Source organism: Haliotis rubra, unplaced genomic scaffold (genome assembly GCF_003918875.1).
Source record: "Haliotis rubra isolate DU_JTF1 unplaced genomic scaffold, ASM391887v1 Scf132, whole genome shotgun sequence".
Taxonomy (NCBI): Eukaryota; Metazoa; Mollusca; class Gastropoda; order Lepetellida; family Haliotidae; genus Haliotis; species Haliotis rubra.
This window is the reverse complement of record NW_025765248.1, coordinates 271,492-288,668: the sequence shown is the minus strand read 5'-3', so window position 1 is coordinate 288,668 and position 17,177 is coordinate 271,492. Positions and strand designations below refer to the sequence as shown.

At 39.2% G+C, this 17,177-nt stretch overlaps 1 protein-coding gene across 1 annotated transcript; it reads right to left on the bottom strand.

Annotated features, from left to right (window-relative positions):
- Nucleotides 1–5,792: 5,792 nt before the first annotated feature.
- On the bottom strand, nucleotides 5,793–11,739 carry LOC124267580 (M-phase inducer phosphatase 1-B-like). The gene is made up of 8 exons (XM_046702533.1): nucleotides 11,710–11,739; nucleotides 10,760–10,897; nucleotides 9,321–9,512; nucleotides 8,392–8,481; nucleotides 6,939–7,100; nucleotides 6,582–6,709; nucleotides 6,181–6,298; nucleotides 5,793–5,954 (listed from the first exon to the last, which is right to left on the bottom strand). The coding sequence occupies exons 1-8, from the start codon at nucleotides 11,737–11,739 to the stop codon at nucleotides 5,793–5,795; spliced, it is 1,020 nt and encodes a 339-aa protein (XP_046558489.1).
- Between the last annotated feature and the right edge of the window lie 5,438 nt (nucleotides 11,740–17,177).

Here is a 17,177-nt window from a genome sequence, read left to right as displayed (position 1 = left end):
CTGCACAGTGGGAAAGTTTTCTTTGGTAGGCCTGTTGAACAGGATGATGTTCAGCACGAACTTGGCGTCCAAGATGCCCCAAAGATTTTCGATGGAGTCCATGGCGAGACTCTCATAGGGCCATGGTAATGTTTCGATGGCAATTGCAGCTTGAAAACGGTGAGGTCAAGCGTTATGTATTCATCCATGAATATCAGACGACTCGCAAGGGGGTGGTTATCAAATTGTGCACGACGATGGAATCCATATTTGAGTGTCCCAGAGAGATCCAATTTGCTGTCATACGAAACGCATCACTGAGCCATCATCAAAGGGTTCATGGATCATCTCCTGGTGGTTAGCCTCCATACGACGTGTCCATACTCGACAATGACCGTCGGTAACGGGTACGAGCGACTTTCATCAGACCAATAACCCTACACCATGTCCTAAAGTTGCGGTTTGCTCGGAGCCTGCACCACGCCAGACGTTGCTGCTTGTGTTTATCTGTGAGATCGACGTAACTTCAGACCAGCAGACTCCGTAGCCTCCTTCTGGTGCACGGGTAGAGAGTCGGACTCCAACTTTCCATTGTCGGGGCAGTTCTTCAGCATTAGTCCTGGGACTGGATCTTTCCTGACGAATTAGGTTTCTGTCATCGCTATCATTTGTTTTCCTCAGTCGTCCAGGCCTTGAACAATCCTTTCACCGTGGTCATGCGCTTCCTGACACTTCATATTCAAGTTAGCACCGTTATTGCGACAGGACAGCCATTATGTATATACTGAAAGTCTGCGTCTTTCCATGTCATGAAAAGTTAAGTTTTAGGACTTTTCCTGACATTGCATTTAAATCAGTTCGCAAAGCTGATGTGCATATACTGCTTTTACCAAGTATACCTCCATTGTGCTTGGCGCCCTTGCAGAGCGTAAATATGCAACCCAGTGCTTTTGAGATGATGTGTGAAGCTCCTTACTTTATTGTGCTGGGTGAGATTTTTTTAAATGCACTTGGATTCAGGTAGTGCTTAATAATTGCTATCAGGGAGTGCTATACACTGTGCTTGTAGAGTGCTGGAGTGTACTCGAACCTTCCTCAATTACAGATATATAGATTGTTCTGGCAGCCTACTTTTGCGTGTGACTATTGGAGGTTAATTGGTCTTAGAGCGTTGTCCCCATGCTAAGTATTGTCGATTACAAATGTATACTACTAAGTTTAGCGGTACAGGTATGGTCACATATATGATGAAATCCTCACTGGAAGTGCTTCACATTCCAACAGGAGAAAACTGGATGACTCTGAAGTTATTCGTCGACTGCACAGAACATTTCATTGCTGAGTGAGGCGTTAAACAACAAACAAACAATATTAGAGTCCATGCAGAATGCAGGAGTTCCGGTGAGACAGGAAGTATTAAGAAAGTGAACCAAAGGACCAATCAAAGGACAGGTATCATTTCAGTGTTGCCAGAGGAAGTCACATGATTAAAAGTATATGGTGGAAATATCTAAAAAAATAGAAGGGGGAAGTCCAGGTGAAGCTGGAGAAATCATAGGGGCTGCTCAGGGTATATATTTCCATAAAATATTCTCTAAATCTTTATGACAGGACCTAACACCACATCAAAATGCAATCGTTTCAAAGAGTCAGGTGCTTTGAACCTACAGGTAGTACATTGTGTTAAGGTGCTTTGGTGTGTGTGTGTGTGTGTGTGTGTGTGTGTGTGCGTGCGTGCGTGCGTGCGTGCGTGCGTGCGTGTGTGTGTGTGTGTGTGTGTGTGTCTGTCTGTGTCTGTGTGTGTAGGGGTATTAGTCAATGGCTTGTGGGCGGGTCGGCTCACATATCACAAGAAATGTTCTCTTAAACAACGTACCGTACAAACCTTCACACGTGCTGTGCTCACAGACTTTCAGTGATCAATTAATATACATTGCATCACTAATACAATTTACGCCCGATGGAGTATGTCTCGGCCTATAACCATTATTCACTGACTTTTGATATTTGTTCAATCAGTGGATGCGCTTTTGTGAAACTGTTCCAGTCAAAGCTCCACCGCCCACTTTATGTCTGTCACCGGCTGATACAGAACAGTGCAGAGACGTGACTTATTCTCTGGTTCGGTGAATACATTGTATTGTTGTTTTAAAATATGTATATATCATCTATAATGTGTTACGGGAGAAGGATCCGGAATGATCGATGCCACTGTTTGTCATGTATATCACGGTTACCTGTACTATTGTGAAATGGCAAATAGCAGTGACTACCAGCTCCATAGAACAATTCTCGTTTCGACTATGTTTTTTCAAATGTCCCCAGCCTCGCATATTTAGAAAATGGTTACTAAATTATTCAACTTATTTACTTAATTTACAGCATGTTCAGTGAAGTGCTACTCTTTGGCTGACCAATCCATTTTTCCTGTATTATTGTGAAGAGGCAAATAGCAGGCACTACCAAGTTCATACAAAATCTAGTTTCGGCTACTTTTCTCAAATGTCCCCAATAGTGCAGTCTTAGAAAAGGGGGTACTAAATTGTTCAACTTATTTACTGAATTCACAACATGTTCAGTGAAGTGCTACTCTTTGGCTGACCAATGCTATGGTGACATAAACTATATACAGATATGTCTGGGCTGCCACGGAGTTCGATGATCTGATATCTGCCAATTATTGTCAGATATTAATGTCTCTTCAACTAATTTACCCGCCTGAGTTAGAATCTTAGGAGAACGGGTTCGGCTGGTCAACTCTTGATCAAAAGTTGTTTAACCAGGTCCCTTAAATTTCAAGCTTTCAAAACGTTTTGTAATAGACAAGTGGCTTACTTTTTCCATATTTGGCAAATGGGTGCGTGGAAAGATGTTTATGATTTAATCGGAATCAATTCGAGCATTATGATTATTGAATTGAAATATTAATTTTATTGGTCATATTAACACCAGCTTCCTATGTCATTGGTATGGGCCCAACGTGTTAATCCATATATACAACCTCCTCACATGCATTTTTAATGCATTTGTCAGTCGCCACTATTCAGACCTGGGTTACTGAGTGTTGCACAGTTTAGATTACATACATGTCACCGTGGTTTTCAAGGAATGTGGCGTACAGTAGCAGCAACCTATTTATCCTATCAGTGAAATTCCATCTTTCATAAACTTTAACCTTGACATTGCTACTTATCTAATCAGCTTACATATGTTGTACATTTCATTCTTATTTCAAGTTATAATGCGTTTTATTGTCGTTGCAAAATGACTGAAGGTGTCCTATACTGATGGTGTCGTAATGATGCAACAGAGTCGCAATTTCTAATAGCTAAGGGAATACTTTTCCACATTTTAACTGCTGATGGAATAAAAGATGATGTTGAGTACCTCAGTATTGTACATGGTAGGCAAAAATTATCCGAGTTTCCTAACTCACAGATTGTCCGGTTGACTAGTACAGGTAGGAGTAAATCCTGAAGAAAAACTGGTGTTGTACTATTTAGTAGGAACTTTAATTTCTGAAATGCTCCAATAATTCTCCATGTCTTATTGACAATGATGACAACTCCCATTAGACGAGAAGGTTAAACCGAAATGTTTATGAAAGTCAACTGTTTTTAAATATTGTAGCAATCAAAATTCAAATTAATGTCTTTTCGGCCATATTTCAAAGTAAATAATATAGTTTCAGCTTTCATCTTGTGTTTTTATTTGGACTATTCCATTGTAATGTGTAGGTATAAGGTAACAGGGAGTAGCTAATCTGTTCACTGAACCGTAAGTTGTTGTTTCAAGGCGTCTCCGAACTGCCTGTCTGCGTAATGGGAGGACACCAAAAGAAACATAGAGGGTACATCAATCCATGGGCCCCGAGGACCAGTTGACAACGTAGTACCGAACACCTTAATGTTAAATTTGAACTGTTTGAAGAACGGGTATTGGATCGTAATAAGGAGTACCAGGGTTAGGCAACAGGTCAAACACTACTAACACGAAGTACCAAACGAATTCCCACAGTTCGGCATTTCCAGCGGGTAACATGATGCAGATCATGTGCAGATCGATGCTCATTATGTCAGTCTGGGGAAAGGCTGACTCAATGAGTTACTGATATTTCAAAGTTCTGAAGTTATATTGAAATTCAATGTTTCGTAATTGTTTAACGCATGCTTTAATAAATATGGCCATCAGCTATACGAGTAATAATGTAGAAGAACTATGTTCTTATGTGCAGGGCACTGGGTACTATCCTGAACGGCAAAACAAACGTCATAATATTGGAAATGACATTTAAGTATCAATGGACTATTTGAACCTATATACACACCGGAAGTCAAGTTTGAGAAAATGATGTCGTATGGCCTGTATTGCCCAATAAAGTATCGTTTGAGACGGAGGTTTGAAATGTTTTTGTTTGAGGAAAGGGAAGAGTTCGCACAAACACAACATTGAAATCGAGATGCACTTGCATCATGCATGCATTCAGGCATAAATTTCCGGCTTGAATGGCAATCTTTCACTTGTTTTCTGAACACAGCAGCTATGGCTAGGGTAACGAGAGGTGATGATGGACGATATGACGGTCCTGGCGACGTGTTGTTACACGTGGTCGACCACTACGTGGGCGGTCATCAGTGCTGTTGGTCTGTCTAAGACGGTTCTATCATTCGTACGCTGCAGTTGAGGTCATTAGCAATGACTCGAGCACGTTCACCAGCATCTAGACGTCCAATGACTTGATGTCGTTGATAACTCGTTAACCTAGCCATAGCTGCTGTGTTACTGGCCTTATCAATTCGTTGCGACGAACGCTAAATTCTGAAGTACGGAAAACAAAGCAGCAGCGATAGATGACATGCCAAGGTTTAAAAAAACAGCAGAAAAGCAACGGAAGGTTAACATCTTTATTGACAAAAAGGGATACAAGCATATCATATCTATAATGGACATTAATACGTTTCGTTTCACTTATGTAATACTTGCAATAAATACAAACAACAACAGACATGATACAAACCTGGATAAGTAATATATTGGTCGAACAATATACTTATATGATAAACTATTGGAAAAGCACAATTACTGGAGGGATGACGAGAGCTTGTCGGGCCCAACCATGACAGACACCCTTTTTATCTTAAGGAATGACGAGTGATACTTCATACAAAGAACATCAATAAATACATTTACAACCTCAATGAATAAATATAATAAATATGGTTTCAATGGAAACATGCAGAGATGGTCAACAAGTTACAGCATGCTTTTAAGAATGTAATCTACAGTTGAGCTACGAAATTCTAATGGGTCCACATTGTCAATACAGCACTCGGCCACGCTGCACTAGCGAAATACATTACAACAGTTCAACAAGTCAAACAACTCACAACAATCTGAGTAAACAACAGTTTCAACAAGCACTGCTACTTCCGCACAATATCTCTATACCGGTACATTCGCTGACCCCCCGCACTGTCAAACACAAAGTTCAATATCCCGTATCGGTACATTCACTGACCCCACGCACTGCCACGCGCACTGCCACGTACAAAGTTCATTATACCAATATCGCTACATTTCACTGACTCCACGCACTGCCAAGTACAAAGTTCGGTATCCCAGTATCGATATATTCGCTGATCCCACGCACTGCCACCTACAATCAGAATCCCCACGTAGGTACATTCACTGACCTACTCCTACACCAGGTTCAATCCAAGTACTGGTATATCTTCTGAAAATACTGAGATGATGTGTTATTCACATGTTTTGCGTGGCTATATTGGTCTTCTTCCGTGAACGCAGTTATTTCTTCAAAGCGTGAAGGTAGAGGGTGACATTTCCAAAACCTGTCGCCTTTGAAATGCTCTCTTCCTTTCTCGTACTGCGTGAGACTTGGTTGACCGGAAGTGACGTAATACAGAGCTGTAATCTTGGTGCAGCATGGGAAGGTAGGTCTGAGGCTGGCATTGGTCCTGCAATCAACATTTTATGTTATTGTAATTTCCGTTTTAAAATTCTGTTTACAATCTGTAACAAATTCTCTTTCGAATGCATGTTCCTCTGTAAATACAAATAAAATAAATAAGACGTCATCATTTGTGTTTTACAATAGCAATTTCTTAGCTTACCTGTATAAGTGTGCCTATATCCCTAGCTCATATTGAAGTGTAAATGTTTCAGTATAAATGTGCAACGTACCTGGTGTTGTTCATAGAACGCCTTGTAACCGCCATCTAGCAAATACACTTCCGGGTAGAAGAGGAACGGGTAGCGGTCACTGTTCAACTTCCGGTCTAGGCTTCTTAGATGGCGAAGTCTGTAACACACCGTATTTAAATGAAAATCAAACATATATTTGCAATATTACAGAATCCACAGTTATTCCAGAAGGTATCGATTTTAGAAAGAGAGCCCGGAATGATAAAATATCTCGGGTTAAAGAGATCAGGGTTGCATATATATCGTCAAAAATTACAAACGTTCCTGGCAGAAGCGGCCCGGAGAACTAAACTTTCGGATTAAAGCGTAGCGGTTTAACGAGTTTCACTTCATACAACCCCAATTCAAAAGAACACAAAGTATTTGCAGGGGTCACTTACAGTTTAGGTCCCCTCTCAGAGGAAAATTCACAGTGGAAAATAAGGATGGTTCTTTCGGTTGACTGTCTCCAACGTTGACTACTGACCAAGTCCGTGACAAGGGCCTCGGTGAAGAGATTGAGAGCTCCCTGAAAGGATAAAAATTGTCATCTGAAGGAAGACGTTATCATTATGGTGATCGTGGCATTACAATATTCCAATACAGTATTATATTTCAATTAGCTCTGATCAACTGCGTGTGCGAAATACGCATCATGTCGGGAAGCGCACGTACAATCATCTCCAAATAATCATCTTAATCATCATCATCATCATCATCAAATGACCGATTTCCTTTCCTTCCACGTTGATACTGACCTCAATGTGTCCGCCTTCGTACTCATACGGATACCGGCAGTCAATAATCTGGTACCCGGAAATAGTGTCATCGTATTTCCCTGACAGAAGCAGGCTGACGGTAGATGGTGATACTGACTTGAGGTCTTTGTGCTTCCCTTGCACAGTTGGGAGACAGTGTGTCTGCAAACATATAATTGGTGGGTTTCATTCAGGGCACAGACACTGGGTAATGCGTGCTGGTTGTTTCTTGTTTGGCACAACACTTGGTATTATTCCATCTTTATGAAAGTGGTCTGCAAATAATCGAGTCTTGACCAGAGAATCCAGATGCCCTGAGCATCAGTTTTTTACAAATGGGATACAATGATGAGCCTGACCACCTGACCCCATTCTTTGACCATGGGATGCTGAAACCAAACCGTGAGTAGAGTTTTCTCCCCTGAAATACCGACTCCATACATATATCTGAAATAAGTCATACGAAGACGTACACTTGTCATAACAATATGTACACTGGACATATTGACACCATTGACAGAATTACGTCATGAATATACCTGAAATACGTCATACAAATGCCTACAACGGAAAGCTGTCAGTTCATAAAACAATCAAACCAATACGAGTACGAAATATAAATACCTATACCGCTGCTTACCAGTACCTGAAATGTATCATACAAAAAACACAACACCAAAATCTGAAGTCATTCCAATACTTGCAATACCACACAATAATTAAAAGCAAGTACCAATACTAATACCTACACTGCTGCTTCCTATTGCCCCCCGTCAAGAAAATGCCTGATATGCCAATATCTAAAATGATTAACAACCTAACTTAACTGCGTAATGTATTTGCCTCAAATACCTCATACCAACACATCCTTACCCGAAATACCTCATACCAACAAACTACCTGAAATGCCTAAAATGTACAGTGCCTTCATACCATTACTTGAAATACGTCATCTTATATCAAAGCACGCAAAGGATTTGTTAGTAATCATACATAATATCAATAAACTACAAATTCACCTGATTCGAAATACCACTACCTGACTTTCTGCTGGCTAACGCTAACACCTACGTGTTAAACCATTACCTGGAATATGACACAAACAATAGTGAGTGAGTGAGTTTTACATCGCGTTTAGCATTATGTCAGCAATATCAGAAATGGGCTTCACACATTGTGCCCATGTTGGGAATCGAGCCCGGCGTGACGAACGAACGTGTTAACTACTAGGCTATCCCCATCGCCCCGACACGAACATTAAACAGGCAACACAGTGTACAAATGCACGTTGTCTTACATTGAAGATAAATATCACTTCGAAACTGAAGTCCACAGCCCAACTGGAATCAGAATCCCGTAAGACCCAGAACAATGGAAGAAAACAATATCAACTAGAAAAGCAGATACCAGTTTAAATATCAATGACACTCGGAAAAAAATCCGTCACGTGTACCTGCGATCCGTCACCGACAAGACTTCTGTCGATCTCCATCTTGTCTACGGCCTTCTTCACAACATCTGAAGTTACATCTGTCAGGAATACCTGCAGTTTCAAATGAGAGTGTTACATCCAGATGCACATCAAATAAATAGCAAAAATATTGCCATAAAGGAAAATCACTCCAATTTCTTGCTTCCGGAAGTAGACGCCGGGCAGATTGATAGTGGTTTATTCAGCAAGAGACCATCGGCCCATGACACAGCAGGTGTACAGCAGCCACAATACATATTGCCTACATTAACAGATTTGTTCTTAATTGCATAGAATTCTCAACATACATAGCCAACTTTCTTATAAGATCACTGCAGATGTTTCAGATACCTCTGTAATGTTCTCGTGAGTGACTGAGTTTAATGCAGCTTTGAACAATATTACTGTCTGTTTGATTGGAGAGTGAGTGAGTTAATATCTAACGTCACATCGGCAATATTTCAGCCATATCGTGACGAGTTTGATTTGAGAAGATATCAAGGTGATGTACGTATTGTACGTACGTCACTTAGGTGGAAGGAATGCAACTCTACAGTTGCCTTAGACGACAAGGTCATCCATAGATTCTTAAGTCATCAGTGATAATAAACGGTTTGCTATTCGACATCAAATATAATATAACTTGGTCCGTGCTGGGTAAACACAACCTGTAATGCAATTAATGGTTGAGGTTGTGTTATTGAATCATTACTCTACCCAATAATACCATCCACCAGTTGAAGAAGAATAAAGTTGTTATCCATATTCATACCCTAAATACGCAATCCATATAAATCTACAGAAAGCCATTATGCAGCTTATGTGTATTAACGTTGGGTCGAAATAACCGTTCTAACGACAGTCCTAATTGTAACAAATGATCGGTTAGCTGGAATGTAACAGAAACATACCTCATCATCGCCATCGTCACTGTCGTCGTCGATGAAGAGTCGTTGTCGTTTTCCACATACGTGGTCGTCGTCGTCACTGTCGTCAACAGACTCGGTGCGTGATCTTTTGAAAGAAAACAGCGACCTCCGAACCTGAGTGAGGTCAAAACTCCTTTTTGGTGACCTGGTCTCGGGTGTCTCCAGTGAAAAGACCTGCAAAGATGGAGCTGTATGTTAATGGATGAAAATATTGCCATCAGTAGATATGGATGTTAGAGTATGGGAATATGGACACCAATGGATCTGTGTTAAGGGATGGGAAAGGGGGCATCAGTAGATCTGTGGTAAAGCGGGAATATAGACATCAATGGATCTCTGTGTAAAGGGATGGGGAAAAGGGCATCACTAGATCTGTGGTAAAGCGGGAATATAGACATCAATGGATCTCTGTGTAAAGGGATGGGAAAGGGGGCATCACTAGATCTGTGGTAAAGCGGGAATATAGACATCAATGGATCTCTGTGTAAAGGGATGGGAAAAAGGGGCATCACTAGATCGGTGGTAAAGCGGGAATATAGACATCAATGGATGTCTGTGTAAAGGGATGGGGAAAAGGGGCATCAATGGATCTGTGGAATATGGCTATCAACCGATCTCTGTATTAGTGGATAGTGTCCTGGAGTTCCATTGGTATGCATGTCGAAGAATGGAATAAGGGCATCAACTGATCTGTGGCAGAGTATTGGAATAAGAACATCTGCTGAGGATCTCAATGGACCTGGTATCAATGGGACTATGGTAGAGAACGGGAAAATGGACAACAATGGATGAGTATGGAATTATGCAACCATATATGAACACGTATTATCTGTTCATAGGAATATAGGCATAAATGAAGCTCAACGAGACGGAAATATGAATACCAGTGGGGCTCTGATTTTGGAGTGAGTGAGTGAGTTTACGCCGCACTCAGCAATATACCAGCTATATGGCAGTGGTCTGTAAATAATCGAGTCTCGACCAGACAATCCAGTGATCAACATCATAAGCATTGATCTACGCAATTGGGATATGATGACAGCGAGTCTGACCACCCGATCTCGTTAGTCGCCTCTTACGACAAGCATGGGTTTCTGAAGATCACCTCTAACCCGGATCTTCACGGGCTCTGACTTTGGAAATATAGATATCAGTACGGGTCTGTTTTAAAGGGTGGGTGTGTGGGGCACCAATAGAGCAATCTTACAGTACCCATGTACTCATATCTTAAATATACACCTGAACCTGGTATTAAATTGCAAGTTTATAAAACGATCCATTCATCCATACGGTTGTATGCCCACCTTGTTAGTACAGCACAAAGCCGTATCCTAAACAGAAAACTGAAAACTGAAAGCTGAAGCCTAGTATAACAGTAGATATTTTGAAGACATCTTAGTTTCATGTATTCCTATACTCACCCCTACAGACATGTCTGGGGACCCATAGCCACTGTCACGTGACAAATCTTCGTCGTCACTCAAGGAACTTGTTGTTCGACTTTTCGCAGTTACGAGATCATGACTTGTCCTGACAGTCGGGGATGCTGAATGATCCATCTGTGTATATACAAACAGAAAACTATATGTGTTTGCTACACTGTATTTCCGTATCTCTTGCACTATTTGTGAAGTGTCATTGACACAATTTCTGTTGCTAAAATTACATGGTAAAAACAAAATGCATGCAAAACATTTTTTAAGTTGAAATTAAAATTACTGTTTGTCAATCCCATCGCTAATGTGATTCGATTCTTAATTAATCAATTTGTGTACAGAAATCTCACCTTAAATATACTTGTGTACTTCACGGCAATTAATTAAAATCCCACTGAAAAAATATTTAAAAGTTTAACAATATACAATTTTCAATTATGAATCAATTTCTCGTTGAGATAAAACATAACAGTAAATCAAAACATATTTTCATATAGTGAATATCTAGATCAGAGCTGCATAGGTAATTCATTTAGAATGTAACCAGTAAGATTGTTTGAAAACTGATACAACCACAAAACATTTATCACAATGCATGAATTTTACAAAAAAAATAACAGTTTTTAAATTTACTACACAATAACAAAATAAACATGAAATGACCTAAACGAAACATTTGCCAAATTTTAAAAAAACATTATATAGGCTTCTATTAAATATGTTAGTAATGTTCCTTGTAGCGCAGTATGCTCTCTTATTATCCCTACCTAGGATCTGTGTGTCGTGATTCAGTAGTAGCGGTGTAGAATGGCAAACTGGGGTTCCTGTCGATATATATTCGTCCAACATAAAAGCACAGCTCTCTTACTTGAGTTTCACACAATAGGTGCGACCGGACAATCTCCAAATTGAATAGCTGTGCAAACTAAACCAACCACTTGGACTGGCTCCCACGTCCACGCCATCATGCCTCACCGTGTGTGGTTACTGCATCAACACCCGCGCTTGTTTAGAAATTTGGCTTTGGTGTAAACAACAACACAGATTAAGTAAGTCGATTCAGCCTGTGTAACGTACACCCGCAAACCATCACAACCCACGCGTAGCTTTATAGCAAAGGGAGGTAACTGATGTAAACATTAATCTTAATTGGTTTAGTTGTCAAAACATTTTTAAAACGAAAATGGCTACTAGCTATTAGGAAAGGGTCAAATGGATTTCGGGTTGTTCATGGTCTTTTTGTGTTTATAAGCATACAATTTGAGATGCATGTTGGACAATGATTTTCACGGCTTCGGTAGGAAGTTGCTTCGTTTTTAGGTTACACGCTCGATTTTCAATAGACATGGCAGCATATTGTTAAACACGTCCGAAGCAATGGCGACTTCACCCTTGTACTTGAACAGCTCTGTTATTGTTTGTAATGGATAAGATCTCCGTTATTGTTTGTAAAGACGTTTGGGGTTTTTAACTTTAGTGGAAAAGAACGCTTTTATTATGTGCAACGAGGTTTCCTGGCCAGTGCTTTTATGAAAAAAACCTCGACGTTTCACGATTAACATTTTTACGGGGAAAAACTTTATTATTATCTGTAAAGATAATAGTATGATTTCATGATTAACACTTTTACGGGAAGAATTCTATTATCTGCAAAGACGTTTCATGGTTACCATTTTTAAGGATAAGATTGTTTATTTATTGGGGTTGGGTTGGAGTCAAGGAAGGAACAATGCATGTTTGTACATGTATGCAATATACACCTGTTTGATTTTCTTACTACATGTCATAACGTCTATTTTCATTAGATATCGTCTTTCCTTGTCATGATACTGTTTCATATATCTATGTATATTGGAGCGGTCTTCATATAAGTTCTTTTGAGCTTGTTGACCAATCCAGTTCATGAAAATTCTGCCGTTGCATTTTTTCATGAAACAAGTATGTTTAAACCATAAACACCTGTGACCATCCGGTACATGTGATCTGTAGGTCAACCGTTTGACTCAATTTTAAACACGATTACCATACTTCGAATCCATCAGAATATATATTTTGTTCAACTGCTTTCTGCACAGAGTAGAACGATCCTAGGTGTCCTATACATACAAAGTAACGAAACTCAGTATGCCATGTGTATATCCCAGCAGTATAAAAATAACACATTGTGAGATAAAGGCCACACTCTTGTTTGTGATATATACCCCAGTTAGTAGTGTTGGTGTTGATAGTTTCACATATTATCAGCAACTTGTTTACCATGGTCACTGTTTGCATGCTGTCGTAAAAGAACTAGTAGTGTTGGGTGTAGCATAAATGGGCCCTATCACTCAAGCCAAGATTTCTTGTTTTACTCTGAACGAAAATAAATTTCATTTTCAAATTAGGATTGATATTGTTTCCACCGTTACCAAAATGTGTTTGTGTTATTGTGTTGATAACTGACACAACAGATGTGATCACTGCATTCGCACAACAATAGGATCACCACTGTGATCACAGACCTTGTCCTTGACATGAATACCAATCCCCACTTCTCCAAATGTATCAAGTAGATCATTAATGAAAAAGTGAAACAGTATTGGAGAAAGTAAACAACCTTGCTTCAGGCCCCGATTTACACCAAACCACGGGGTTAAAATACCATTAATACGAGCACTACATTTTACATTCGCATACAAAGATTGAAGAGCTAAAAACATTTTACCATTTACACCAATATTTCTCACTTTGTCCCATAGAACACCTCTATTAATACAATCATACGCCTTCTTAAAATCTATAAAGCAGCAAAAGTTTCCTTTTTATTACATTTTCTTGTTTCGATGATGGAACAAATAGATTGAATATGATCTGTAGTAGATCTCTGTTTACGAAACCCGTTTTGCATATCGTTAATAACACCATTTGCATGCATAAGAAACTGGGAATAGATTTGCAGCAATAGCTCATCGCTCTGAAGGCACAAAAACTCCGCTTGTTTTCTCCACCTCCAAGTGCACAAGGTCATCATAAGCAATGACTGCACAGAGCGAGTCCCATGTTTCTACCTCAACATTGGGACGAGTGATTTTTTTTAACTATTGCACATTTGTGTTTGTATCGCATAAGCCACCTGGGCTCCGATTAACAAAGAGATTTAGCACTAAGCTGATCATATCCCTCCCACACAACTCGGACTTAACTTATGTTCACCGTAGCGCTTTTGTGGGACGGACTTTGGTTATATCACGTACTTTGAATCACGTCTGATATGTCAGAATATATAACGAGAGATTTATCGAAAGTTGATAAGGGATGTCTCACCCTAACACTTATACACTTGAACATAAAATTACTTCCAATCAAAGCATACACTGAGGTATTTAATGTATTCATTCGTTGTACCATGAATCATGAACAGACATCATGAAAACTAAACGCGTCGTTACCATAAATTCATTTAAACAAGGACATACGGGTCACGTGAGATGGTTGCCAGAGAGGTAATCTGAAAATGAATAACTCAAAACCGCAAACTTAAAAGAAAGAAGTAAAATATATGTTTAACATGTTTTCATTCAGTGATTCATGATCGGTTACAAGCCAAGGACATCAGCTGATTGATAACGGTGTTAGTACCTACACCGAAACGGCACACTCATTGCAATAAAGAAGTTGACTATCCATAGAACTTAGAGATTACAAAACTTTATGGATGATCAACTTCTTTATTTTCACAATGGCAACGTTTCGGTATAGATTCTTATACCGGTTTGAAGATGCTTGAAACAGGTTTAAGAATCTATACCGAAACGTCATCTCTATACCACCAACTTCTAGAATGCCACTCAAACAAATTATCCATAGAACTTGGTTTTCCTCCATCAGTACCTCAACAGTACATGTGAGAAGGCACGAAGGCACAATACAAATATGATACATTTATAAGTTTAATTAGATTTTTGGCGCTTTTGACCTTCTTGACTAGTTTAACTCCATCGAAAAGAAACGGTAATACTATAACCGTTAAATGAAAGGAGTAAAGAAATGTCAACAGGCATCTTGGGACACCATGAAATGTGATGATTTTCTCAGGGCAAAATGACAACCATTTCAATCACATAACGACCGATCTAACAATATCTCCACAGCTCTGATTTGAAAACACCCGTGTGTTGTATGTGTAATCCTAGTGTAAATATTGAGAGTGATACACGTTTATGACCTGAGTCTCGGTTTACAGATTTGTGTCGTCTGCTCCGTGACACCACACTGTTACTGCAATTACGTCAGCTAACCCTCGAAATCTTCCACCTTAGCTCCCTAAACACATTGCCTAACGGTAGATATGACTAACATTTCATGCAGATTATCTCATTAATCGGATACTAATTAACTAATCCCTTCCCACGACCCGGTACTGATTCTCGCCAACTCAACTTACCTCCCTTTACATCATTGCTACCGTGGGTTACTTCACCGACAGGTCTTACTCAAGTTAGTAATTAGCACATTCTTATGGGATTAATTGACAGGCATTGTTTTCGCGGTCGTTCTGAGAGGCGAGATTGTAACGATGACTCGCTTGGTGCTACTCAAACAAGCAGAACCAATTAGCATTTTACACTAATTATTACCTGGAAATGTCACTGATGCTTCCATATGGCTAGGATTGGATTAGGCGATTGTTTACATGCAAATACTGTTGACAACCAGATGGCCATACATACAAACAGCATAAGTACCGGCTCGTGATTCCATTCCCAACACAACTGTTGAGTCTCTCGCTTTGGATTACACGAGTGAGCTTGGGGTGTTTGATTGGCGATTTGGACGTGTGTTGTTCTCGTAAGTATACTGGAGTATTTGCCGTTTTACTGTTATACTGCTTTAATTTAATTCGTTTTAAGACTTTGTTAATTTCGTTAAAAGGCATATCATGAACATTGCTCAAATTAAGTGCTTTTCATACACATGAACGTAATGCCATGTATGGATTTACCTAAGTGGCGATGTGAAATGGTCTGAGAATGTATACAAGAATTGACTGATTGACTATCTTTGAAGTTGACGGGTGACAGAATTAACAGTTTATGGATAACAGCTTCTGTATTTCATTATTGTTTTGTAACATCGACGTTTCGGCATAAATCTTTATTATAGGATGTTTGCACGTTTGCTCTTTTAAAAACAATTATAATGGGATTGTTCGTGTCAATACTAGTCGTGTATATTAATTATCATACATTATCATTTCTGTTATCGGCACGTGTTATCATTCTCATGGTTATTCCTCTTACATATTTGAATGACAAACTGTCAAGGTTAACACCAGCAATACAACATTAAAATCAAACGTACATGGACCATTTGGATATCTATCTGAAACAATGTGAAATGAATTGTTCTTTTCGTGGATGTATTTTGTAAGCACTTATCGCCATATACTCGAAGTAATAATGTCATGCAGAACGAACATTGTTAGAACTCGTAAATGCAACTTCTTGTTTACGGTTATATCCCGTGAACTTTACAGTATCAACAATAACTCAGATAGCATTGTTCAACATTTTACGGGCGCTTCGGGTTATATTTGATTTTGCTCACTGCCAATATCGTTGAACAAACGAGAGAAATGTGAAGTAATAGGCTTAAAATGCAGCTGAACAAATTATGCGACTTGTTATAAACAACTAAAGTAAAATAACGATACGAAACATGGAATCATAAACAGCTGGATAGAATGATAAAAATAACGTATTCGAGAAAAATAGAGTTCTAGTTTATATATTTGGTTTTGTGAAATGCCAACTTTCTTGAACATATCCGAGCAGCCACTATAACATTCGGATCTATGTTTAGTAATTGAACGTATACATTTTCACAGCTCCGGTTGACCAAGATGCCAAGAAGACGTTTAGCGGTGAGCATGTCTGAGCATGTTTTATTTACACCTCGGTGTTTGTTTACAATAATGACGAATTTATGGAAAACAACTTTTTTTTATTTTTAAATTATTATCCATAAATTTGTCATTATGTGTACTTCCCAACTTTTAAAATGCCACTCAAACATGTTACCTAAATACGCCACTACAACAAGCGAATGATCACATATATAACTCAAGTTACATGTCAATGAATGTTTTCAATAAAATAAAAGTAATTCCAAATTCGACGAATACCAACCTAATCATCTACACCGTAATTGTAAATCTGAAGCAAATTAATATGAAGTACTATAAGAGGCGCACATTTGTTGCTATACTGCTGTTTACGATGAAACTAAATGATATAACTTGCTGAATGATCTCTATGGCATAACAGTACGTTTGATAACTGTATTAAAGTTTGTTGAGTGATGCGGAATGACATGAAAAAAAACCCATGACACGGAAGAAAAAGAAGTGTAGGCTAAAGTTGGT